The sequence below is a fragment of the Moschus berezovskii genome, chromosome 28 (assembly GCF_049115385.1).
Source record: "Moschus berezovskii isolate FMDL1 chromosome 28, NW_MosBer_1.0, whole genome shotgun sequence".
NCBI classification, from domain to species: domain Eukaryota; kingdom Metazoa; phylum Chordata; class Mammalia; order Artiodactyla; family Moschidae; genus Moschus; species Moschus berezovskii.
In genome coordinates, this window is record NC_142487.1 from 1,851,603 (window position 1) to 1,876,934 (window position 25,332).

The 25,332-nt window shown below is 38.6% G+C and overlaps 1 protein-coding gene across 1 annotated transcript; it reads right to left on the reverse strand.

The window, feature by feature from the left end:
* Nucleotides 1-4,547: 4,547 nt before the first annotated feature.
* Nucleotides 4,548-25,154, reverse strand: RIOK3 (RIO kinase 3). The gene is made up of 13 exons (XM_055417096.2): nucleotides 24,929-25,154; nucleotides 19,156-19,271; nucleotides 18,402-18,547; nucleotides 18,202-18,309; nucleotides 17,919-18,028; nucleotides 16,599-16,742; nucleotides 15,519-15,646; nucleotides 10,627-10,824; nucleotides 9,264-9,423; nucleotides 8,004-8,084; nucleotides 7,826-7,915; nucleotides 6,838-6,945; nucleotides 4,548-6,106 (listed from the first exon to the last, which is right to left on the reverse strand). Exons 1-13 carry the CDS (start codon nucleotides 24,989-24,991, stop codon nucleotides 5,999-6,001), a joined length of 1,560 nt encoding a protein of 519 aa, XP_055273071.2. The 5' UTR covers nucleotides 24,992-25,154; the 3' UTR covers nucleotides 4,548-5,998.
* Nucleotides 25,155-25,332: the final 178 nt, after the last annotated feature.

Here is a 25,332-nt window from a genome sequence, read left to right on the forward strand (position 1 = left end):
GAGCTATTAACCATAAGTGGTCTCAAACACAGGTCTGTTTGATTACTCCTGCTGTTAACTCCCTTTCTACACTGCCTTCATAACAAACCAATACACTCTCATTTCAGAAGCTAGCTGTTAGGTCCTCAATCTTTTCCAGGCTAAGCACCTTCAAATTCTTTGGCTAATCCACAGACAAGATTTCCAGACCAATTCTAGTTGCTTTCCTTAGTATACATTCTCATGCTTGTATCTTTGACAGTCACCGTTCTCAAACTTTTTGGCCTCAGGACATCTTTTTACTTTCAAAAATTATTGAAGACCTCAGTGACCTTTTGATTGATTACATCTATTGCTATTAAGAATGAAAACTGTGAAAATAAAACAACTCTTAAAAAAATAACAAAACATGTTAATACAAATATTTGCAAGTTAAAAATAACTGTATTTTCCAAAACTTCAGTAAAATGGCATTTTAATGTTTTTTGCAAATCTCTTTAATGTCTGACAATAGAAACAGGTGAATTATCGTATCTACTTCTATATTCAATCTGTTGCGACAGCTTGTTTTAGTTGAAGTATATGAGGCTAATCTGGCCTCTGGCAGCTAAGTAGTTGAATAAAGAAGGGGTAAGTTAGTGGTCTTTTCAGATTATTGTAGATATTCTTTATGTCTGGCTGAGTCTTTTTGATGTCCACCTGAAACTATCAAAATATTGGAAATCAGTTACACTCTAATATAAAATAAAATGCTAAAAAATAAATAAAGGTGATTTAAAAAATGGTACAATACCCAACAAATCAATTTCTTAAACGGTAGTTGCAACATGGAATCTGAAACTGCATCAGTGAATATTTTGTGCTGTTACATTAAAATTCTTAGTCTTCCTTGAACTTTTTTAATAAAGTATTGACTTATGTTTATTTGGCTGCGCCAGGTGTTACTTTGAGCACACAGGATCTTCCAGCTTCCTTGGGCACACAGGTCTAGTTGTGGCAGTCAGGATCTTTGGTCACGGCAAGGGAACTCTTAGTTGTAGCACGTGGGATCTAGTTCCCTGATCAGGGATCAAACCTGGGCTCCCTGCAATAGGAGCAGAGAGTTTCAGCCACTGGACCACCAGAAGTCACTTTCTTGAACTCTGAATCTCTTACCCATTGTATTTGTTATCTAATCCCTCCAATACAAATGACCCACAGCACTTGATGGCTTAAGACCACAAACATTTATGATTTAGCAGTTTCCATGCACAAGAATTTGGGTATGCTTCCCTGGGTAGTTCTGATTCAGGGGACCCCGAGTTGTGGTTACAAAGTTGGCCCGGGCCGCTGTCACCTGAAGGTCTGACTGAAGACACAGAGAGAGGGTCTGCTTCTAACCTCATTCGTGTGGCTGTCTGCCAAGGGCTTCAGTTCCCCACTTGAGTCTCTCCATAGGCTTCTGGAGGTGTCCTCAAAAGCTGGCTTCCCCCAGGGCAACAGGGTCCAAGAGAGAGCAAGGCAGCATCATATCTTTTTATGAATGAACCTCAGAAGTCACACACCATCCCTTCTGCCACATTCTGTTGGTTAGATTCACTGAATACAATCCACATTCAAGAGGAGAATTTGCTTCTACCTTTTGAAAGGAGGGGTGTTAAAGAATTTGTGGACATATATTAAAAGCAGAACACTCATAAATGGATTTTGTAACATCATGCATCAGTCACGTGGAAAATATTTGTTCACTGAGTTACATGGATCTTTTTTTCCTTCCTGTCTCTCGGCTTGTGGGATTTTAGTTCCCTTACCAAGGACTGACATGGATATTTTCAAGGTTGATAATCCCATTGTTTTTAAAAAGATCACATCAGTATTACTACTAATATCACTGGATATCACTGCACACTTATTAGAATGGCTAAAATAAAAAAAAAAAACTGATTATACAAAACAGTGGTGATGACGTAGAGAAACATTGCAGGTGGGAGTGTAACATGATTGAGTTTCTAACAAAGCAAAACATGCATCTGTCATTCAAGTCAGCAACTGTACTGTTTGTGCAAAAACCTGTATATAAATGTCCATAGCAGCCTTATTCATAACAGCCCAGAGACAATCATCCAAATGTCTTTCAACAGGTGAACAGTCAAAGTCTTGGCATATTTCACTCCCAGATTCCTGTCATTTCACAAATCTAATAACGGGATCTGTTATATCAAGTCTTTGCTAAAAACACTGAATAAACTATGCTTGATAGCAAAGTCCTGAGTCTCCTGAAACAAATTTGATAGTGATTAGCCAGATTTGCTCTGAAGCTAATCTAAAGCTACCACCATGTTGTCTATACTCTTCCAGTTTATGGGGTTGGGGAATGGGGGTGGCAGAGAGCAAATGTCCAAAATCCTATTGTTGCATTTCCCTATTTTAATAGCCCTGCTTAACAGTTTTGGTCGTTTTTTTTTAGAAATTCATGCAAGCTCAAGTGTAACAACATAATTTTAATAATTCTGTATGTGTAATATACTACCTTATCATATACCTTCTTCCCTCTTTAAAATAATTTCCCAAATATCTCAGATATTTTTTACCTTAGCAAAATTCTTAACTTAGCTGAAGGAGTAGGATGCCCTTCCAACCTCCACCCACCAAATACACTTTATCTACCTGGGGTCATGTATTAGTCTGCTCGGGCTACCACAGTCAAGTACCACAGACTGCATGCTTAGAAAACAGAAATTCATTTTCTCACAGTTCTGGAGGATAGACATCCAAGATCAAAGTGCAGGGTTGACACCTGCTGAGGCCCCTGTCCTTGGGATACAGACAGCTACCTTCTCCCTGGTCCTCACATGGCCTTTCCTCTGTGCTTGCGTGAACAGAGATCTCTGGTGTAGCTTCCTCTTCTTACAAGGACACCAGTCCTGTTGCATTAGGACTCCTATGACTTCACTTAACATTTACACCTTCTTAAAGGCTCCATTTCTAAATACAGTTGTCATAATTGGGGCTAAAGCTTCATATGGATTTAGGGGAGAAAACATTTAGCAGAACAGACTTCAATTGCTCTGTCCAATATTTATCCTTTTCCAAATTTAATACAACTTGAAGATGAAACAGAAAATTAGTTGTTTTTTTTACTTAATAATATATTAACACTTTAAGCAATGGACTCATCTGTTTCTTCCTAATAAACTTCCCAAACCCTTTTCGATGTTTCCCACATTCTTCATAAACTTTGGCTCATCATCTAGCACTTTTCCCAGACACTGTTTTTATGGTTTTGCATCTAACATTCTATGTTCTTTCCCTTCCAGAAGTCAATAGAGAGAAAAAAAAATTAGAGCTATAAGTAGTAGCTCACTCATTTATTCTGTAATGAATACCCTACTTCCTCCTCCATCTGCTGTGTTTTTATCTTTCCACTATATTTGGTCTTGACTCCTCGAAGGGCTAGCTATTTTGGGAGAAAGTTGGAAAGCCAAAAGTCATGCTGTTTCCAAATGTAACCTTTTCTATTTATGAATTGGGAAATAAATATGAAATCAAAGAATAAAAACAAGAGGCTTTGACAGGAATAAACTGGTATCTCCAACTATAAACTTTGAGAAATTCAATCACTCATAAAATGTCTTCAAAAATAGAAATATTGAGGTTTGAAAATACAATCAGATGAGCTTTTCCCTAGTAACTTCTAAAGTGTTGGAAACTGATCAGAAGTTTTCAAAAGGTGCAGACAACAATCTCTTCTGATGCCCAGGGCCTAAACAAGCAACACTGTACAGACTCTAATGTATCTTAGGGCCTTTGTCTCCTTCATCTTCCTTAGGGCTTTACCATGATCAACACTTCACCATCAGCTGCCTAGCTTCATCTCACTTTCTGTCCAAAGATTTTTTTAAAAAAGAGAATATAACATTTGCTGAGAGGAAACAACGTGGCATAGATGTATGCCCACTGCATGCAGTGATTTTTGGAATTCAAGGGAGCATTTACTTCAGTACTTCTGGATTTCTGTAATATTTAAATTTAAATAAGCAGGCATGTCTTAGTTTTGTAAGCAGAAAAACAGATTTTTTTTTTTTTTGGCTGCTCCGTAACTTCTGACCAGGAATTCAACCCAGACAGTGAAAGCAAGGAGTCCTAACCACTGCCAGGGAAATGGATTGGATTGCCAGGGAAGTCCCTGATTTTTTTTTAATAAAAGGAAACTGGGAAAAAATTATCTTGTTGAAATAAAATTCTCTACACATAATCTTCCTTATTTTGATAATTTATCTCATATTCATACATCCACTTCCATTAAAGTGAGGCAAAAGATCCTTGTTTCCAGATTTTGTTATTTCCCATTTGTATTTGACTATTTAGCAAATCAACATTTTCCACTATGTGAAAAATTTACTCTCAGCTCTGCATGAGGGGAAAAAACCTATTTGTAATGTGAAATAGGTCATTTAAAGTGAAATCTAAAGATGGGAAGTTGGTGGGGGGAGGGAACTATTTAAAATAGCACTGCTGAATTTAAAGAGGAGGGGTAATGTAACTCAATGTTAATATAAGGAATAGGAAGAATACACACAAAGAACCAATTCTAAAATGATCTCTTCATTTTTAATTTCTTAAAAAGCATGTTCACAGCACACTCCAAGAATGCCACACAGCAGTAGTTTGCTGCTACTGTCAAACAGAGTATGTCAGAAAACAAAACAAAATTTAATGGTTAATGGTTTTTAAAATTAGTTCTTTGAAATTTCTGTAAAGTCAGTAATTCCCAGTCATTTAAATATTTGTTTCATAGTGGTAAACATTTCATGAAACGCAATGAGTAGCCCCAAATTACACTTCTCTGAAACACAACTGAAAGTTATAAAACAGAAACAAAAAGAAATATTTTTCTAGGAGAGAATGTATTTGGCATTTTAAAATAATCTTAATGGAGAAGCTTTCAAGTGTAACTAATGATTCTAGTAATAGGAGGAACGATTCTGTTGTTCTGAATGAGCTTCAGTCTTAATAGAGTCAATGTATTTTGTCTGCATTAAGAAGTGGCGCCCCAACAGTACTAAAAATTATTAAAAGCGAGATCAGGCAGTTTAAATTAGTTGGTGATTTGGTACCTAACTTGCTTTGTATGTACTTTTCATCCTTTGATTTTATAATCTTTCTAGGCAGCCTGCTATATTTCTTTCAAAATCAGTAAGTATACAGCTTGAGTGATGTGTAAACTGAATTTTGTTTCAATGCTTCATTAAAAATGTTAAACATGGTTGAAAATTCTATTCTGTCCTTCCAGATAATTTACATTTTCATTATAAATGCAGAGCGGCTGCACCATGAGTTACATCCTAACCATTTCACCTAAATGTAGAAAAGCTGGAAGTTAAATTTAAAAACTGTGGATAGCTGAAAAGTACTTATTTATCTCTTTCAGAAATTGATGATGCCTTTTTCTTGCATATGAGTGTGGAAAAGAATTCATGATGTACCAATAAAAAGCACTTTCAGCCATTCTGAAACCAAATTTCCATTTACGTCACCTACTAAAGAGAAGAAATTTTCCTTTAGAATCATGGTCACAATCTGAAAAAAGAATTAAGAAGGGCTAATTTTAGGCCAATAAAATATTTGAGGAAAGATGCAACACTAAAGAGGGAGGTGAGAAAAGCCAAGTGTGTTGTAATAAATGTCTCCTTTGTAAACACATCTGTCCCTTCCTTCCATATTTGGAAATGTTAAAAATTCTCATCAAAACATTTTATGCCACAAATCCTGTAAAATCAGGTTGATTTCATCTAGATAACCTGTAGCTGTTAAGAATTATATTGCCCTATTCATATCATGAGAGGTAGTGACATTTTATTCTCTCAATGCTGAGCTAAAAATTCCACGCATCTGTTGTATGGGTTACAAGGGAAAAAAACCACAGAAGCACCATTGTACACGCCTCATGTTCTGATATTTCAAGTCACCCATAACTTCATTTGCCATTGGCAGCTGACAATCACCACTGTGTCAACACGGAAAGCAGTGGGCATTAGTGCTATTCATCATATAAGACTGGTGGACCTCCATCATCTTTCAAAAATGAAGCAGCTTTCCTTCCATTCTTCTGAACATGATCTTCATTCATTTTCTCCAAAGCTTCTATCTACAAAATACATACATTGAATCCATTGGTCAAAATGCTACTTCACAGAAATCATACTTGAGATTGAACTGGTATTTTTACTCTCCTGAAATGACATTCCTAATGACACTGGACTTGAATCAGAATTACAGTGTGTGACACAGATCACAGTGTGATACATACGTGTAAGTTTTTACTTGATTATGTTATCAGGATTGATGCTTAGTGTCTTTTATCAAGCTAGCCACTGGCATCAGATAGGTCTTAGGATATAATCTATACAGCTTTCAGGGAACAAGAAAAAGAAATCCCAAAGTTGATTCAGCAGCAGCAACATCAGGTAACTGTCCTGAACTAAAAGCTAGATGTACCAGCTTCCCGTCACTTCTCTTCTGGCCTTAGACTCCAGCATGGCTTGGCCAAACTCAAGTCACAGCGGGCTTTCTGGAACAGATTCTACAATCATTCTCTGCTTTGGTAGGTTGCTGGGAATAATTAGCTGCTGTTTCACATTTTGGTTTTTGCTCAGTTTTGAGAGGCCTTTCTGGAGGAAGGTTTTTTATGGTTCTGTAGGTCCACTGTAATGACTGGGTATTTCCAAGGAAGGATCAAAACCATTTCAAGAAAGGAAAAATCTCTAATTACTTTTGTTTCTGAGGGGATGAGAGGATGAACTCAGCTCTGGGTTTCATTATCTACTCCCTCCAATTCCCCACTATCAGTGAGGTGAAAAACAGCCTTACAACACTTACCTCGGCTAAGAAATCAGCTTCGTTATCTGCCGTGATGTGTAAGCCTGAAACAGCATTGAAGAGTTCTCGTTCACCAAGGGCTTCCTTTACTCCTCCTTTCTGAAAAAACTAGTAACGAAATATGAGAAAGTCAGCAGAGATATTAGCAAGGTTCGCTCAGAAACAGGAAACAGTGTACTTGTAAGACACTGGTGAATTCCCTCCATAATTTTTTAGCTACAGATGTTTCCAACTCAAATAAAACTGCGCTCAGGTTCTACTTGCTTACTGTCCTCTCACACATTCAGCTGTCTTCGGATTTAGTAATAAGTCTGTCATATTGTACCTTCTATACCTATAAGTGGTATATACAAAATCGCTTGCCGTTGCTTTCAGTAGACATAAAATAATCACTAAATTTCATGAATTAAAATTTTCCAGTAAACTCAGACATTATTTCCAAAATGAAGTTGTTCTATCATATTTAGAAAGAACATTCCTATCTGAATCTGTTGCTGACAATTCATTTCCTTTAGAAAATAGCAAACAGATGTGATGTTTGATAGCATCCACTCTGTGATAACTGAGTCTACCGTCCCTCGTCTACTCACTCAGCCTCGGAGAAACAGTGTCCGGACTACACCACCAGGAAGACTCTTCTTAGTGTGGTAACAACGGCAGAAGCATGCAGGGCTGCTATAGTTCCACTTCCCTTAAAGCACTGTGCACGGATTACATGTCTACTTGGTGGCTTAAATATTTAGAACCAAAATAAAGCTTACTCTCTCAGAAATTTAATTCACTGGCCCAAATGTGAGGCATGCAATCAAATTCTTGCAAAAAGTGAAAATCTGACAAATCAATCTTTGTCTCTTTATCGTGAAAGTAAAGAGGAACTAAACCCTTCCTTTAACTTCTAAGAACAGTGTCTTCTTATTGGTCTTAGGAGTCAGAAAAATACTTCAACCTATTACAGCCCACCCATAAAAAAGACAATTTACATTCCCACCTGTGAGACATTCCTACAGTCACGAAACAAGAATTCCAGGCCATGAGGGTGGGTTGGTTCTACAGACTGACTGACATCGATCAACCAGACCTATTTAAATACACAGCACAGTGATTTCGTTATAGTCGGTCATTTACATCAAGTCACTAAGTCTGAACATGAACAAAATGCTCCTCACCTTCCCAGCATGCCAGAGCATGTTGTACTCACTGAGGTCGGCGTGTACGAGAGTACATTCGTTATATAACTGCTGCATCAACTGTGAGAAGGCAGGACAGACATTAGGACATGAGGAACCATTCTGCGTTACCCACACAACTAAAACATCTACATCAACCAGTATTTTCCAGAAGGAGCAAAACCAGGGTAAAGAACTTAACTTATTTTGTGTGCTACAGTCAAGGCTGTGCCTTTTTTTTTTTTTTTTTAACCACAAGGAAGGATGGGAGAACAATGAAACAGTGGAAGAGATATGACACCGTACTTCCCTGCCCACGTGACAGTTATGTGATCAGGAGGCCAAAGGGCAGACCTAGATTCCCACACATGTGAGAGAGCTGTGGTCACTTAACCAGGGGACCGAGGCTTACCCTTCACAAAAGGGCAAACATAGCACTGAGAGTTCCAAGGGGTGCACACAACTCCAAGATAAAAAGTGAAGAAGTGAAGTGAAGTCACTCAGTCGTGTCCAACTCTTTATGACCCCATGGACTGTAGCCTACCAGGCTCCTCCGTCCATGGGATTTTCCAAGCAAGAGTACTGGAGTGGGTTGCCATTTCCTTTTCCAGAGGATCTTCCCTGCTCAGGGATCGAACTTGGGTCTCCCTCAGTGTAGGCAGACACTTTACCATCTGAGCCACTAGGGAAGTCTTACAAAACAGAGGAATAACAGTATCGGGAGCAGTTTCTTGAGCTAGAAGGATCCCAGACTGAATTTGGTTGCTGTCCCAAAACATAAATAGCTTCCTCAAGACTCCAGACATATGCCTTCCAACTCTAATGCCTGCACAGATGGATAAACCACGCCTCACCATCTTCTGATCATCACTTCCTTACACTGAGAGCCAATCTGCCTCCTTCCAAGTTCCCAACACTAACGGTATTTCCTTCACCGTTTCAAGAGGGCATACAAACTAACAAGGCACTGTATCTGCTAAATACAATAACATCAAATTTTATTTAATGAAGTTTTATGAATAGCTTCTGGCTTCCATGTCACTAACATTGACCCTTCACTTGCTCCACTGGTCCATGATTTTTCTAAAACAAGTCAAAACACATGCATACTGATAGAAAGACCACTCTTCAACATTAACATTCCTTCACAAATTTCAGTTTGTTCTCGTTATAACTCCTTAAAATAGTACTGTTAGGAATTTTTTTAGTTTAGAGGAAGTATTTTTTTGGTATCTGAATGCTCTGTACGGCACAACTTACATGAAGAGTTTGATAGTAGGCATCTTTCATTTCTTCACTGCTGAGCTTTACTTCTTTCAATTTAGGGGCTGGAACTTGATCATGGCCAATAAAAGACATAACTAAAATGTGTTTCTTGAGTAGTACAACTGTTGGACAAGGAATTCCAGCTCTCTGCATCCTATACAGAAAGAAAGGATCAAGAAGGTAAAGATCAGTAGGAGAGAATATTTCATTTATTCAACAAATATCTAACGAGGTCCTGCAATGAGCTGTCAGTGTGTTCCACTCTGGGGAATGATGGAATGCAAGGGCAGTATGACACAGCCTCTGCCCTCACAGAGCCTGTGGCCTGGTGGAAAAAACAGATGAGTGAAGAGATGATGACAGCACAATGTGGTATGGGCACTGGCAGAGGTGTGGGTAGGCGGCATCGAGAAGAAGTGGGCAGACAGGAACCAGCCAGGTTCAAACTGTGGGGAGGTGTGGTGTGGAAGCTACTGTGAGATGCAGAGGCATCAGGGTGCACAGTCCACGTGTGTGTGTGTGTGTGTGTGTGTGTGTGTAAATCAAGGACAAGTGGGCTGAGCCCACAGAAAACGGCTGGCTCCACGTCACAAAACAGCTTTGAACTTTACAGTCAAGACTATGGGAGCTACGGGAAAATGTTAAGAAAGGCAGTGATGAGATCTTAGTAATACAGAAAACAGTCTGTAGGGCAGAAAGGCCTCTTGGGAAATTATCCTAATTAGAAGTCCTACTAAATAGAAGACTTGAAACTAATAAATGTAGATAATTATGTTTGAAAGCAAACAACTTTAGAAAAAGCAAACTAAAAAGCTTTTAATAGTTCAAATATAGGAAGGTTTGTAAATAAGAAAGATTATTAGTCAATTTCTTGGTTGACAAAACAATTTCCTTGATAAATTCTGCTTAGAGAATTGGGCAACAAGTCTAATAAAGCAAAATGCAATCAGACTGGTAAAACCCTGCCCTCACCAAATTAACAAATATTAGATGGGATAAACCTTTCCTGAAACAAAAAAGGAAATTATTATTTATAATATGCCTAACTGGAAGCTGGAAAAGATAGCATTTAGATATATGACAAAATATCTTTAGTAAAAAATGACTTAATTTCCCTCAAACTTTACTGAGGAAAAGAAAAAACAAAATGGATTTTCCACTCTATGAGTATGAATTCAGGTTATATGCATAGAAATGCTTTCTTATAGAAGCCCTCCTTAAACACTAGAATTTCAAGGCCTTTCATGCTTTCTACAAATGAATTTAAAAGAAAGCATGGGTGTTTTTGCCAGGCTGGTAGATTTAATACAAAGAGGTGATCACCCAAGATGACTTCCAGCACAATGATTTTCTTTACCTTGTAAGATTGTGCATTTCTTTTTCTGCCCACATGCGGATGATCTTACGCGGATTTAGTTTACTGAAGCGATCTTTAAACCTGAAATCATCTTTAATATATTTGTCACGATTCTTAAACTCATTAAGGGTTGTTTTAAATACCTTGATGGCACATTCTGTAGGTATAACTTTACTATCTTCCTTTCCATCCTCCATGCTAAGTGGAAGAAACAAACATTAAGTCAGTATAAGTTACCAGGTAAAAAACAATTTAAAAATAAAAGATTTTATGACATGAAAGTAAATCTACCTTCTCTGAGAATGAAAGTCTTGGGGTGTTTTGTTTTTTTTAAGCCTCCACGTTTTAGGTCTTAAGAAAACCCTAGCTTTTATCTTTTTTAATAAGATACACTTTCAAATAAATTGTCAACGGTTTTCAACAACCCATAATATAATCTTCATTTAATGACTATGGAATTACACTTGAACAATGAAGACCTATACACTTGCCCAAAGTTTATTCAAATTTCCTTAATGAATTTTTTTTCTTTTTTTTTTTTTTTCCATACACTTCAAAATAGGCTGCAGTCTGCCCAGAGTCTCTCTCCCTCCCCACAGCCAACCCCGCAGCACAGACTGTCCACTCTCACTTTCCAAACATACACCAGAAGTCTCCTATTCTTCATCTTCATCACCTGCTAGTCTGACCAAAGTCATCTGTCACCACAACTTTCACCACAACTTTCTAACTGATCTGTTTCTTCTCTTGCCTGACTAGAATTCATCTCCCACACAGCAATCTGAGTAATCCTTTGAAAATGAGACTTGATTCTGAGCTTTGGTTCCCACTGCACTGAAAAAGCAGACTCCATACCCTGGCTTACAGAATGTTGCCTGATCCACCCTTTGCTTCTCCAGCCTTCTGGCTCCTCCTCACACCCTGCACTCCAGAGACACTGGCTTTCTTAGTCTCCCAAAGATACCAAGCTTACACCTGCTGAAGGCATTAGCACTAGCTGTTCTTTAGTCTGGAATGTTCTTCCTTCTGATACGTGATACTGAATCCAGGTGTGTCATTCAAATCCAGGTTTAAATGTCACTTCATCAGAGGTTTCCCAGTCCTACTGATAAAAAGCAGTCACCCAGTCACTATGACATCACCCTGTTTTATCCATTTGCATGGCACTTATCTGATAGTCTTGGGAGGGGATTGGAGGGAGGGGTGGGAAGAAGTACAGTCTATGAAAACAGGGACCTTCCTTGTACCAGTCACTGCTAAAGCCCTAGTACACAGAAGATGCCTGGAACATGGTAGCTGCATAAATACTTGGTGAATGAACGAACTGGTTTTCAGAGAGACGGAATATTCTCTCCAAGGAAGAAATGATAATTTAAAGATGTTATAGACATCTCTGGATTTTGCTATAAGTTCTCTGTCACTGAAATAATTTAACCATAGGTAGATGAGGCCGTATCAAAAATAGCACCGAGGAGATTCCTCACTTGCAAGGTCTCCAGAATAGAATCTAATTTATAAAATTCATCTTGTCATTCTCCTACTAAAAAAAACTTCCATGTTTCTCGGTAAATTACACAACCCTCTGCCGAGCTCTTAAGGTCCTCTGTACCAATTTCTGGTTTGCTTACACAATTTTATCTTATTACCTCTAAATATGTAACTTCTAATTTTCTCACTGTCTAATCTCATTGTCTAAATTTCAATCCTCCCATTTTCAGCACTCCCTCCTCCACTTTTTTTTTTAAAGAATTAAACTTTACAAATAAAGGTGCAATTTCCTTTGATTACCACCTGTGGTAGTTACATTCCCCATTTCAACTCTTGAGAGACAATCACGATCATGAATAGTACTTTTCTACACTTTTAAAAAAGATACATACATATGTATTAAAAAAAACAACCTATGTATGTTACATTCTGTGTAACTTTTACCAGTTCTTACTGTAATGTCTGCCTCTTGAATATACCATAAGCTCTTTGAGAGCAGAAAACATGTTATACATTTATTTCCTGAAAAAATCTTGCACATGTTACTATTCAATTAACTGTTGATTACTTGGTCAATGTGAGCATGACAGAATCCATAAGAGCTCTGTGGTAGGCAGGACCTAAAAGGGTCCCCAAGATCCCAGTCCCTGGTATACACGCCTGTATAAGCCCCTCCCTTGAGTAGATTACACTACAGCAAAAGTGATGGTATAGTCATTGCCAGGATTATCTGCCATCCTCTAAGACTCAGTAGACTCAAGGCAGAGAGTTTCCTGATTATTCTGAGATGCAACCTGCTGTACAAAAGGGCTTCAAGACTAGGACTTACAGGGACCTCTAGGAGCTCAGAGCAGTCTGGCTGGCAGGCAACCAGAAGGTGGAGACCTTTGTCCTACAGTCACAAGGAACTGAACTGCGCCTATGGAAGAGGACCTCATGCTCCGGTAAGGAACACAGACCAGCTGACATGCAAGACTGCAGTCCTGGGAGACCCTGGGCATAGAACCCAGCTAAGCCGTGCCTGCCTGAACTTCTGATCAGCAGGAACTGTAAGATAATACATAGGTGTTGTTTTAAGTTGTTATATCTGTGGTAATTTGTTATGCAGCAGAGGAAACTAACTTACACTTTAAAATATATTTACTCTCAGTTGTTGAAAACCAAATGCTCTCTAGCTTTACTAACTTACAAATACCAAAGTATAGATTATAATATCAATTCCACCATAAGCAAAGGGAGCTCACTTGTTCTATCAAAGGATCATTAAGTTGAACAGAAAATGGACAAAGAATAAACAAGGAAAATGACAAGGAAAAGAAACCCAAGTGGCCAAAACGTGAGAAGAAAAAATACAACCTAATCATAACTAAATAAATGCACACTAAAACACTAAAAAGGTACTTTCCATCTTTTACACTGAGAAAAAAATATTAAGTTTGATAAGACTAGGCACTGATGAGGATGAGGGAAACAGGTTCATACTGCTTACAGGTGGTGGCATAAACTGGTTAACTGTCTCATTGGGCAATTTGGCAACAACTACTGACATTCAGAAGTGTGCAACCTGCAGATCTAACTAGCTCATAGGGAAAACTGTATTTGCCCCACTATTAAAAAATAAACAAATTTAAGATTTCTGGCCTTTGGTGTGACACATAAGAAGAAAAAGTTTAAAAAAATTTTTAATGAATAACAGAAATCAAGAAACATTGATTGCTATAATAGCCAACTCAGCGGGCCAAACAGTGAGCAAAATCTGGTACTCTCCCTTCAGTAAGGCCTTCCACTGTTTAACAGAAAGGGGGAAAATGCATGTGGTCTTTGCTCCAGCAATTCCAAGTGTTCGGAATTTAACTTAAGGATTTATTTGCAAAAGTACACCAAAGCTTATGTACAAAGATATTCCTGTAGAGTGGAATGTTCTACTATAAAAATGGTAAAATAGAAGGACCAGAGATATATTAATTGAAAAAAAGATGCTGAATACAGCATATAAACGAAAATAAGAAATACATGCATAAAAACTTCTAGAAGACCAGACTAAAAACTATTAATAGTGGTAACCTTTAGAGAAAAAACCTGTGGGGCCACAGCTGGTAAGATGAAGGCTACTTTCATTTTAGTCCTTTTTGTACAGTTTAATATTTATTGTGAGGAACTTTTCATTTTAAATTAATTTGTGCCATTAAGTTACGTTTGCCTAATCTCAGGGAACCCTCAGTTGAAATTTGGAAAGCGGGCAACAGAGCTTAGAGTAAAAAAAAAAAAAAGAAAAGGTTTATTAAGATTAATTTATACCAGGTATAATCAAATATGATATCAATCACCCCTACTAAAATCCTATGAAGGGAGGGTCAGTTTTCAAGTAAGTTTAGTAGACTGTTCCAGATCACACTGCTTAAAAAATGTTGAGTCATTTTAAACTAACATTCATTTTTATCCCTTTCATTTTGGAACTTAGTATAATTCAATACATGATTATATGTGTATGTCTCATCTAGAAAGGGAGACAAGTTAAATAAGAAAACCAAAGGCAAGTACTTGAGCAGTAATTGTTTGAATCCCTTTAAGTACATAATAAATACCTTCTAAAGCTAAAAATAACTAGAATAATCTGTAATCTATTTTAACATTTTTGTTTATAAACACTGCTAACATAAAGGATTAGCTGAGCTAGTAAGCCTTGCTGAACTAGTAAGACTTCAAAGCTAAGTAACCAGATGACATCATACTCCCGGTTTGCACATTCTCTCAACAGGCTCCACGTTTAAAATGTTTTCTCTTCCTCATGCCATTCTTTACTAGACTAAGATCTCGTAACAAAAGTAAAGTGGGTAAGATCTAAAATGACAAAAAAGCTTTAAAGACATTTCTTTAAATAATGCAAGCATTATTAAAAGGGGGAGAAATCAATAAGTGATCTAAGTATAACCCTCCCAACTTGGTATCAGAGTCCCATAGAGAAAAGAAAAGTTTTGAATCAAACTCAGGTTCAAATTTTGCTGGGCCACTACAGCTACCTGTATGATACAGAACAATTACAATAATAAGAAAAATAATACGTTAATAGAAAAAAGACTGGAGGAGTCTACACAAAATTATTACTGGTTCTCTCTTGACGGTAGAATAGGGATGACTGTTTATTTTTTTGGCCACCCAGCAACGCTTGCAGGATCTCAGTCCCCCAGATCAGGGACTGAACCTAGGCCATAGCAGTGAAAGTATCGAATGCATCGAATGCTAACCACTAGACCACTAGGGAACTCCCTTGATTGTGTTTCTCTTTTTATGTCCCTATATTGCTGAGACTTCCTAAAATAACACTTTAAACTTTGATCTTCTGTAAATTCAGAACAAGGGACTAAGTTTGGTTTATGTTATTGTATTGTTTTCTGCTCGTTTACCTCCCTCCATATGCATGAAAGACAACAGATTCCTTTCCTGTACTAATACAGCCAGTGATTGTCTCCAACATTCCAGAGTTGACCATTTTATACATAAGTAAACGTGTCTTAGGATCAACTGCTTTTTCCTGCAAAAGATAAAGTGCTGTAAGTGAAAATGACTGGTAATCACAAAACATTTTCTGAGCCATTTCTAATATCTAACATTCAAAATAATATACACTTTTTAAAACTTTTATATTTCATTTACTTAGATGTATATATGCTGCTGCTGCTGCTAAGTCACTTCAGTCATGTCCGACTCTGTGTGACCCCATAGACGAAAGCTCACCAGGCTCCCCCGTCCCTGGGATTCTCCAGGCAAGAACACTGGAGTGGGTCGCCATTTCCTTCTCCAATGTGTGAAAGTGAAAAGTGAAAGTGAAGTCGCTCAGTCGTGTCTGCCCCTTAGCGACCCCACAGACTGCAGCCCACCAGGCTCCTCCATCCATGGGATTTTCTAGGCAATAGTACTGGGGTGGCTTGCCATTGCCTTCTCCGAGATGTATATATAACAGGCTCTTAAAAAAGGACTGTTAAGATACCATCCATTCCTATAACTCTACTGTCTCTGAAAGTGAATATCAAAAAGAACTACTAAAAATCAGACTCTAGCTTAGTCAAAGTTTTATCTCCAAACTTTAAATAGCTCTCCTGATGTACCTACCATTAGTTTGTTTTTCTAAAAAGTTTAAAAATTATTCTCAAGATACTAGACACTAACTTCATTAACGTAAAACATTATAAACTATTACATTATTATAAATATGTCATGACAGAAAACAATTTATCATATGCAATGAAAGCAACATAGTCCAAATTAATTATGACCACTGAAAGGCTAGTCTTGAGTAACTGATTAAGAACCATTACATGAAATCTGAAAGTCAAGTGGCAAAGCTACTTGGGTTTTATTCACATCTTTGATTTGAAAAGTCAATCTCATAAAAAAATATCAAACATGAACTTTTGTCTTGTTTTTTTCTTCCAAACGTGAAGTTTTCCAATATGAACCTTTTCATTAAACGTAAGAATACTTACTGCAGTAGAATGCTCTTTTTTCTCATGAAGGCGGGCACTTCGACGTTCTTCTGAGTAGGCATGTTGTTTTAAAGCATTGAAAACATGGTTTGATAGTTTTAAGTCCATTCCAATTCCATCTCCTACCTGAAACCCAGGTGCAAACTGCCAAAATGAAAAAGAAAAATCAGCATCTGAATAGTTTAACATGGGACAGAAAAAATGTTTTACTTGGATAAGGTTACCCACTCAATAGATGATAATGCTATGAAAGCAGAACCCATAGACATTACAGAGGAAAAACCAAAATAACTCACCAGTGAGCTCAACAGAAAGGGAAACAAGGCTTTTTTAAGAAATTTCATCCCAAAGGAAGGGAGGGTTTATTTTATGCATAGAAAACATCCAAACACATCTAAAAACTAAGGTATTTTAGCATATGCTCTGAACTTTGCTTTTATATCAAAGAATATATTACATTTTGAAATCACACTAAGTCTTAACAAAAAAAAAATTTCCCAATTATTTTTGAAGAGTAGGGTACAATAATAAGCTATGCTCACACCATGACAATTAAGTCCAATATGGAATCCACTAGCCACATGTGGATATTTACATTTAAATTATTAAAATTAAAAATTCAGTTCCTCAGTTGTACCAAATTTCAATTTCTCAGTTGTCAAATATGGCTACCATATTAGATAGCACTGGTACACACAGTGTGTGATACTATCACAAAAAACTCTACTGGACAGAGTCGTTCTACAGTCAGATCTAGATTATTTCTAGAATTTAATAATATGTTTACTTAACAAGTATTTTTGTTCTGAAGTCTAAATGTTTTATATTTACCATGATATTTACGAAGGAGGAAAAAATGCCATTTTTCTTTTTCTATTTTTCAAAAATCACATCTTGTTTCTGATTTTGCAGAGGTAGGCACAAGATAAAAAATTCAAAAACTGTAACAGGGTATACAGTAGGAAGTATTTCCACCTCCCACTGTTATCCTCCAATCACCACTGTTATGTCTCTCAGGCATTTCATGGAAAACTAAGATACTGGAAAACGTTACTTTCATAAGAACGGTTTCTTAATTTTAGAATCAATGTAAATCAAACTAGTTTTCTTAATATTGTTGGAGAATTTTATTCTGAGGTGTATTCTCATCAGTGGCTGAGTCTCCATGGTGTTGCTGTACTGTCTTGTAAAATATCTCTAGAAAGGATGAAGGATATTTTTAGAAACTTAAGATAGTGTATTTAGAATCCTATGTTTTTAACTTATCCTAATAGAACTTTAGGATATTTACGACTCAGAGGAATCCTTTCTGTAACTTACATTTTCCATTCTGGCTGTGTTCTTTCTCCCACATACTACTTCATCGTGTTTGGTGGTGATGTCTTTTCCTTTTCCAATAAAACCCTTTTTGGGAGTAGGAACTGGTTTTGCTAAAGGTGATTAAGACAAGGCAAGTATGTAAAAATAGCAGAGACTAAATTGCTGCATTCGTTATTGTCTGACTCTAACAGTAAATTACCAAATGAGCGTCAAAGATAAATATAAAATACTTAGTCCTCCTGTCCCCCCATTCTACGCCCCCAGAAGGTCAAAGCTCTGATACCTGGTCTGTAGGGGTCATCACGAGTGTCCTGCCAGTCAACCTCATCTTCAGAGCTATCGCTGTCTTCGTAAGGATGCACTTTTCGATAATTTTCAAAGGAAATGGAAACTTAAAAGGCAAAAACAGTTGAAGACTTATTTAGGGCCCATTACAAGCATTTCCTACCACCCAATGGGGTTGTCACAATAAGGTCACAGTACCTTTGCTATCTCCATTGAATTTTTTTTCTTCACGCCTAAGCTGGGCATCATATTCTCTGTCAAACTCCATCTGTAGCATCTGAGCCAGCATTAGGTCGCTGGAAGTGTCAATGTTTTCTCCAGTAATAAATGGTCCTTCAGCAACACTATTCAAAAAGGCAATATGGGCTAATACAATGTGCTGGTGTAAACAGATGCTATCTATTATGGGTGAGATGTGCCTTTTCAGTGTTAACACTGTATTGAAGAAACAATGGAAGAACTTTACCAAACCCTTCACCCTCTCCTGCCCAGCTGCCCTCTGACCAACAGCAGAGCAGCGAACAGGATTAAGGGAGCTTTAAGAAACAGAAAGCTAAAGGGCCTATCATAAGAACCAAGCAGACTCCAAATTCATTTGTTGTGTGTTCTGATCAGAGAGATAACATACATATGGAAAGATAAACTACAAACACTTAATCAAAACTGTTAATCTATTTGATTATTATTTGTTAATCTATTTGATAACAGAGTTCAACTGTTGAAGTAACTGAAACCCAGAGAAACTGAGCAGTTTGCCCAAGATAATACTGAAAACTAGTCACAAAATTGGGACCAAAACCCAAATATCAGTGAACTCCCAAAATGGTGCTCCTTCTATTGCACTGCTTTTCTATATCTCTGACTCATTTGTCATGACAATCATTAATCAAATCCTAAGACTTGGGTATGGTCAGTTGCTAGATCAAATAGATTCTTTGTGACTTTTACTTACGCAACTTCAGGAAAAGCGGCAGCTTCTTCTTCTAACTGCAATTCTTTAGCCAACTCCTCACTCATTACATCAGACAAAGAACAAGATACTGTATTTTGAGGAGTAGCCCATGGACACTATTGGAAAAAAAAAAAGAAGGCAATTCAAAATAATGAAATTAAAGTGACTTCCAAACTTGGAAATAAGGTTATCTTTTGAGAATTAGAGGAGTTATATAAACTCAAAGGCATGTTTAGTTTTTTGCAGAAGTCATCTCGAAGGTAAAAATAGATCCTAGCTCAAATCTAATCAAAGATACACCTAGACTATGGCAGCCAAGAGCACTTTCCAGCCCGCTTGGAGGGAATGTCCTTATGGTGGAGGGGAGCACAGGCTGCGCCAGCATCACCTGACTAGCCACTGCGTTCATGGGGTGCCCTTGTTCTGATATCAGGCTCACCAAGCAACATATACTTTTGCTCACCGTCCACTTATAATCTGGCTTCCTGGGCAGGTTCTCTTACAGGAACAGGCTAAACCAACTACCACAATTCAAAGCCCACTTAGAAGTTATACTTCCTTCTAATTTAAGCATTAAGTCTTCGACAAGTAAAAAGTGTACGGCAGCCTCTTTCAAGATATCCTGGGATACGCTAAAACAAACAAAAAAAAAAAAACCCAGCAGTGACAATGAACCCTATACTTCTGAACTTTAGAAGTTCAATAAAGTTTCAATGGATTGAAACAATATTACTAGAGCAAAGTAGTATTCTGTGAGACTCTTCAAGAACAGCTGGCTGGTCAGCCCTCCTCAATGGGCATCACCATCTCAGCCCTCCTGCAATTTGTATAAACCATAGGTTTATTTCACAATTCCTAATTTTTGAGGGGAGAAGCTTCACTGAGCGGCAGCAAATGACTCCATCTGATAGCCCAGTGATTAAGACCATTAATACTAATAAGAGGTCTAAGTATCTCCTGAACTTGTTCTCTATCCCCTTTCCGAGGTGTCATCCTCCCATCGCTGGATTACTCGCTGTAAGAGCCTCCTACCTCTGCCTTCTGTTTGCTTCCACTCTCCACACCACAACACAATGGTTTTTCTAAAACGTAGATTTGACTGGCTCAGTTTCCTTACTGAAGTTCTTTTATTGCTTTAATGTTTCCCACTGCCTTCAAGATAAAGTCCAAACATTTCTTAACCATTACCACTCCTGAGAGTCTAATTTAGAATAACACATGATGGTAAGTGTTTTAGCCAGAGTCCAGCATAGGGCTTCAGACCTAAAGAGGCATTCGAGTTCTTTACTGAACAGGCATCAAAAGGAAACCTGGGGATATGTCACGGAACTGCCACGGTGTCCCTAGGCTGGAGAGGTCTGATTTCTTTCTACACCACTCCCAGGTTAAAATCCTCCTCTCCACCGTGCTGTCAGCCCCTCTGCCCACCCACTTCTCAGGCTTCTAGTCTCTAGCTCGCAGTCAATTAATTCTCCTAAGATGTTAAAACATCTGTGGACAAACTCTCAAAGAGAGAAAATAATGAAAGGCAGTCACTGTATTATTTTGGAGGCAGAGATGTACCTACTTCCACGATAGAATGAATGGGAAAGGGAAACATGCAGAGACTGAGAGCACCAACAAGACAGCGGGACTGCTCAGTCTTGCTGACCGTGCTCCTAGGCTCTAGAGCTGGACTTCTCTGTACCCCTGCTGGTCAGCTCAGCTGGGCCACCTCACGTTGAGGTGACTTCCTTGGGTGGGGTAAATAAGTAAAGATTTCTGAAAGTCTGCCAGCTTCCATACTTTGAAATCACATCTTCAAACCAGTAGCCCCAAATCCCTCCTTAAAACGTTCCAGGCTGTAAGGGACAGCTGCCAGGCATGGTAGCCCTCCACAGGCTCAAGTGGTCCACCATCCCGAAGGGGGCTTAGCAAAGGCACTGGGGCCCCTCCTCCGAATGGGCACCATGGGGTGAATGGAGGGGAATCTTCTTTTGTCATATTTCAATTCTTCAGGAAGTCGTCGGCTCCCTCTGTCAAATGTTTAAGGAGATAAGAGTAAAAGGCCCTTATTCTACCCAAGCAATCTGACATCATTTCCCACTACTGCTTTCAACAAATTAAACTCACCAGCCATCAAGATCTGATGGGAAACTCCAACCACTTCCAGTTAGTTATTCTGCTTTAAGTGACATCTACCAAGCCCATCATTAGCTCCCTGACTCCTGTTCGCTGAGGACCCCTGGCCTACCCTGTTTTCCTCTCCTGGGAAACTTCAACCACTGAACGCAGCAACGTGGGGTCTCCACAGTTACCATCCTCCCACACCTGGCTGGCTGCAGATGGCAGGGAAATCATTCCCCCTGCCTTCTACTCTTCAAGATGCATCACAAGCTGCCCATTCCGCTTTTTGTTTCTTTCTAAAGATTTTACTGCACACAGCTATGGGGAAAGAATCAACTTACAAACAAAAAACAACAGCAAACATGAAGGAGGTACACAATAACAAAAATTCTGTCCTCAACTTAAAGCCAGTCAAGAGAACCATAACTCACAGGAAAGTCCCTTTTCTGCTCATGCAGCTGAAGACATAATCTAGGCAAATATTTAAGTGGGTAATTTTACTTCTCAGAACAAGGATTTCTGCAAAATGTGATCTGAGCCTATACAACAACACTACTTTTTTTTAAACTTTCAATTTTAGAGTATTTTTAGAGCAACAACAACAACAATAAAAAATCACAAAGATTATAGAGTCGCCAGATTCCCTATACCCGGCATCGCCGTGTAAATACTGTACATGTGTCACAATTAATGAGCTCAATCATTAATTAAAGCCCATACTTCATTCAGATTTCCTTAGCTTCCCCCTAATGTCTCTACTCTATTCCAGAATACCATCCAAGATACCACTGAACATTTAGTCATCATGTCACCTTAGGCTCCTGTTGGCTGTGAGTTTCTCAGACTTTCCTTGTTTTTGGTGACCTTAACAGTTCTGAGGAGTACCACTAATCCACTTGTTACAGCTCTTTCCAACAGAGCTACACACTTCCTCACTTTTGCCTACAGTATGTCCATTCTCCTGCTTGGAATATTCCCTAAAATTCATTGCTCATAACAGCAGCTTTGCATTTTGTAACTGGGGACCCCCAAGTCCCTTTCGGGGTGACTAAGAGGTCAAAATTATTTTCATAGTAGTTCTAAAAAAGTTTCCACTCTCATTCTCTCAAGAGTGTAGAGTTTTCCAGAGTCTGTACCAGATATGATGGCAGCACTCTGGTGGCTACTAGAATGAGTGCCTGTGAACTGTGTTCTCCAAAAATTTCAAAGGTAGTGGGTTTAGAATATAAATGTGAATTTTAACTACTATATATAGGATGGACAAACAACAAGGTCCTGCTGTACAGCACAGGGAACTACAGTCAATACCCTGTGATAAACCATAATGGAAAAGAACATAAAAAAGAAGCATGTATAACTGAATCATTTTGCTGTACAGCAGAAATTAAACACAACACTGTAAATCAACTATACTTGAATAACATTTTTTTAATGTGCAGTTTTAAAGATTAACTCAGTTCGTTCTCAGTGTGTCTACCGTGCTCTTATTACCCATCTGCAATTTTGCTTGCTAAAATCTATGTATCTGTAAGGATGGATTTTCTTCATATACTTCAACTGATACATACTTCAATGGACCGAAGAAAAACGAGCTATGAAAATTAAGCTGTCTTCTACTAAGTTACTATATTAAAGAGATTTGCAAAAATCCAAAATACTACTTCACTAATTTTTCATTTTGGAAAACAGCTTTTTTTTTTTTTTTTGGTAAAACATAAAAATATTATTTATATAAACATCATGATGTGTATCACTTAATAAAGTTTTTCAATATCTCAATTTTAATTACTGATATGATAAATATCAATAGATATAACCAATATAAACAAAAGTTCTTGGAGTTCTCAATGGTTTTTAAGAGGATAAAGAAGTCCTGATGGAAAAAGTTTTGAGAATCATTAGCCTTTAACATCCTTTCCATTTTCCAAGGTTTTCCTCAAATCTCCACTTACTCCACACAGGTTTCTACAATCACTTCCATCTTCCAAGAGGTTAGAGAAGGAAACGATACTTGCAGTGTGATACCTGCAGTGCATTTCTATTGTCTCCCCCATGAAAATGCTGTCTTCTTAACAGAACATCAGTAAACCCCAAGATGATCTTTTATTGCAAGAAGAAAATGAAATTTTATAGTCCTGATGATGCACACTTAAATGAAAATATGACTGATGTCAAATATTTTACTACTGAATTAGTTTTGGAAGTGAAGTTTGTTCTGAGCTTAGGTATTCTGAGCAAAGTTTGTCTCATCTGCATTTTTACAAGCTTTACAAGCTTACCTGGAGAACTTTAATATGTATAGTATATATTTATTAGTGTCTCTCTAATGACTTTTCTTTTACATCTACTGATCTTGACCTTGTAAACAAAGCTTTGACAGGAAAAAAATAAACAATGTAAACACACAACTATAACCACATTTGCCAATTAAATATCCTAGATTCTCCTTATGGTTGTATGAGAACTTTCCTTTACAGTACTTAATAGCTCATATTTCCCCCACTTTCTGTTAAGACCTGGCATGAAGATCTAATAAGATTAATGAGTGACCCTTTAAATGGAACAAATGTTCTGTGTGAACACATAAAGAAGTCGGTGAAATGGGTAAAGGTGGTCAAAAGACAGAAACTTACAGTTAACAAAATAAATAAGGCATGAGACATACTATACAGAATGACTAGAGTTAATGATACTGTATTGTATACGTGAAAGTTGCTAACAGAGTAAATCTTAAAAGTTCTCATCACAAGAAACAAAATGTAATCCTGAATGCTAACTAGACTTACTGTGGAGAGCATTTTGCAATATATACATGTATCAAGTCATTATGTTGTACACCTTAAATTAATATGTTGGTAAATATCCATTTTACTTTAAAAAAATGAACAATTAGGAAGCAAAAAAAGTTAGATTCCTTCACAACTTTGAGGAACACAAAATCTCAATTGAGCTACTTGTACTTTCAAGAAAACCCTCCATAAAGTGGCAAAAGAATCTTCTCATTCTTATAATGAAATTATCATGAAAAGCAGCAGCCCGAATTCAGGAACCAAATGTTAAATGAGCATTTTAGCTGGCCATTACACGAAAAAGCATAAACGTTAAAACCCAGACATAACCATCTTACAGTTTGTAAACACTTGAGTATTAGCCTGGAGGGGAGGAAGGGTGCGCCTGGACTTATCTCCTAAACTTTCTACTTCAAAAACAACAAACTGCCCAAGTAGGATGACCACACTTGACAAGTTAAGGAAACAGCTTCCCCAACCATCTATCCGTCTGGCTTTCTGTGAATAATTGGGCTGACTCATTTGGCTGGAGAAAAACAAGTTCGTGCTTGCCTTCCCCCAGACGTCAGCATCTTTAAGCGAGTCCCGCCCAAATACATGCTACGGGGGTTCAGAAACCGAGGTGCAGAACTAGACGGAGACTCCAAACCGGGGAGGCCTTTGGTAGCCTGTGCCCCTTCCGTGCCCCTTCCCTGCCTCTCTCTCCCCGACACCCGCAGCCCCGCCGCCCGTCCTCCCTTTCCCAGGCGGTTGGTATTCAGCCCCAAACTTCCCAAGTCGCCTGGGGAGCCGCTTCGGCGCCTGCCATCCTCTCCGGGTCCTCCGAGAGGGCCAGTCGGGAGGCTACGGCAGGTGCGTCAGCCCCGACTGCCACTCACCTTGCTGGGTCCCCAGGCCGCTGCTGGCCCGGGCTCAGGGGATGCCACTCTGACCAGATCCATGGAGGGGAAGAAGTCAGCGACGAGAACAGAGCAGACAGGTGGCAGGATCGGGAAGCAGCTCCGCCAAGGAGACAGGCGGCGGGGCCTGGACGGCAGGGTACTGGTGCCGGAGCTGAGGTGACAGATGGCGGCGGGGGCGGTCGCGAGCGGAACTAGACCGCGTCTCTTCCGCCTTTTACGTTTGTACGCTCGCTTCTGATTGGCCGTCTACCCGGGCGCGTCAGGTCACCTTTCTCCGCCCCAGAGGACCGCACTTCCGGTCGCTGCCCTGGCCGGAGGCTGGTGGTCGCTGTCGCTCTTTCCTGGCAGGGCAGCAGCCGGGTGTGGCTTCCTCTGGTCAG

Bases quoted from the DNA above. Each gene is read 5' to 3' on its own strand.
- RIOK3 (XM_055417096.2), bottom strand. From the start codon at position 24,991: ATGGATCTGGTCAGAGTGGCATCCCCTGAGCCCGGGCCAGCAGCGGCC. The intron at 19,272-24,928 runs GTGAGTGGCAGT...TTTTTCCAATAG, and splicing joins CGGCCTGGGGACCCAGCAAG to TGTCCATGGGCTACTCCTCA. The intron at 6,107-6,837 runs GTAAGTGTTGTA...TGTATTTTGTAG, and splicing joins AAGCTGATTTCTTAGCCGAG to ATAGAAGCTTTGGAGAAAAT.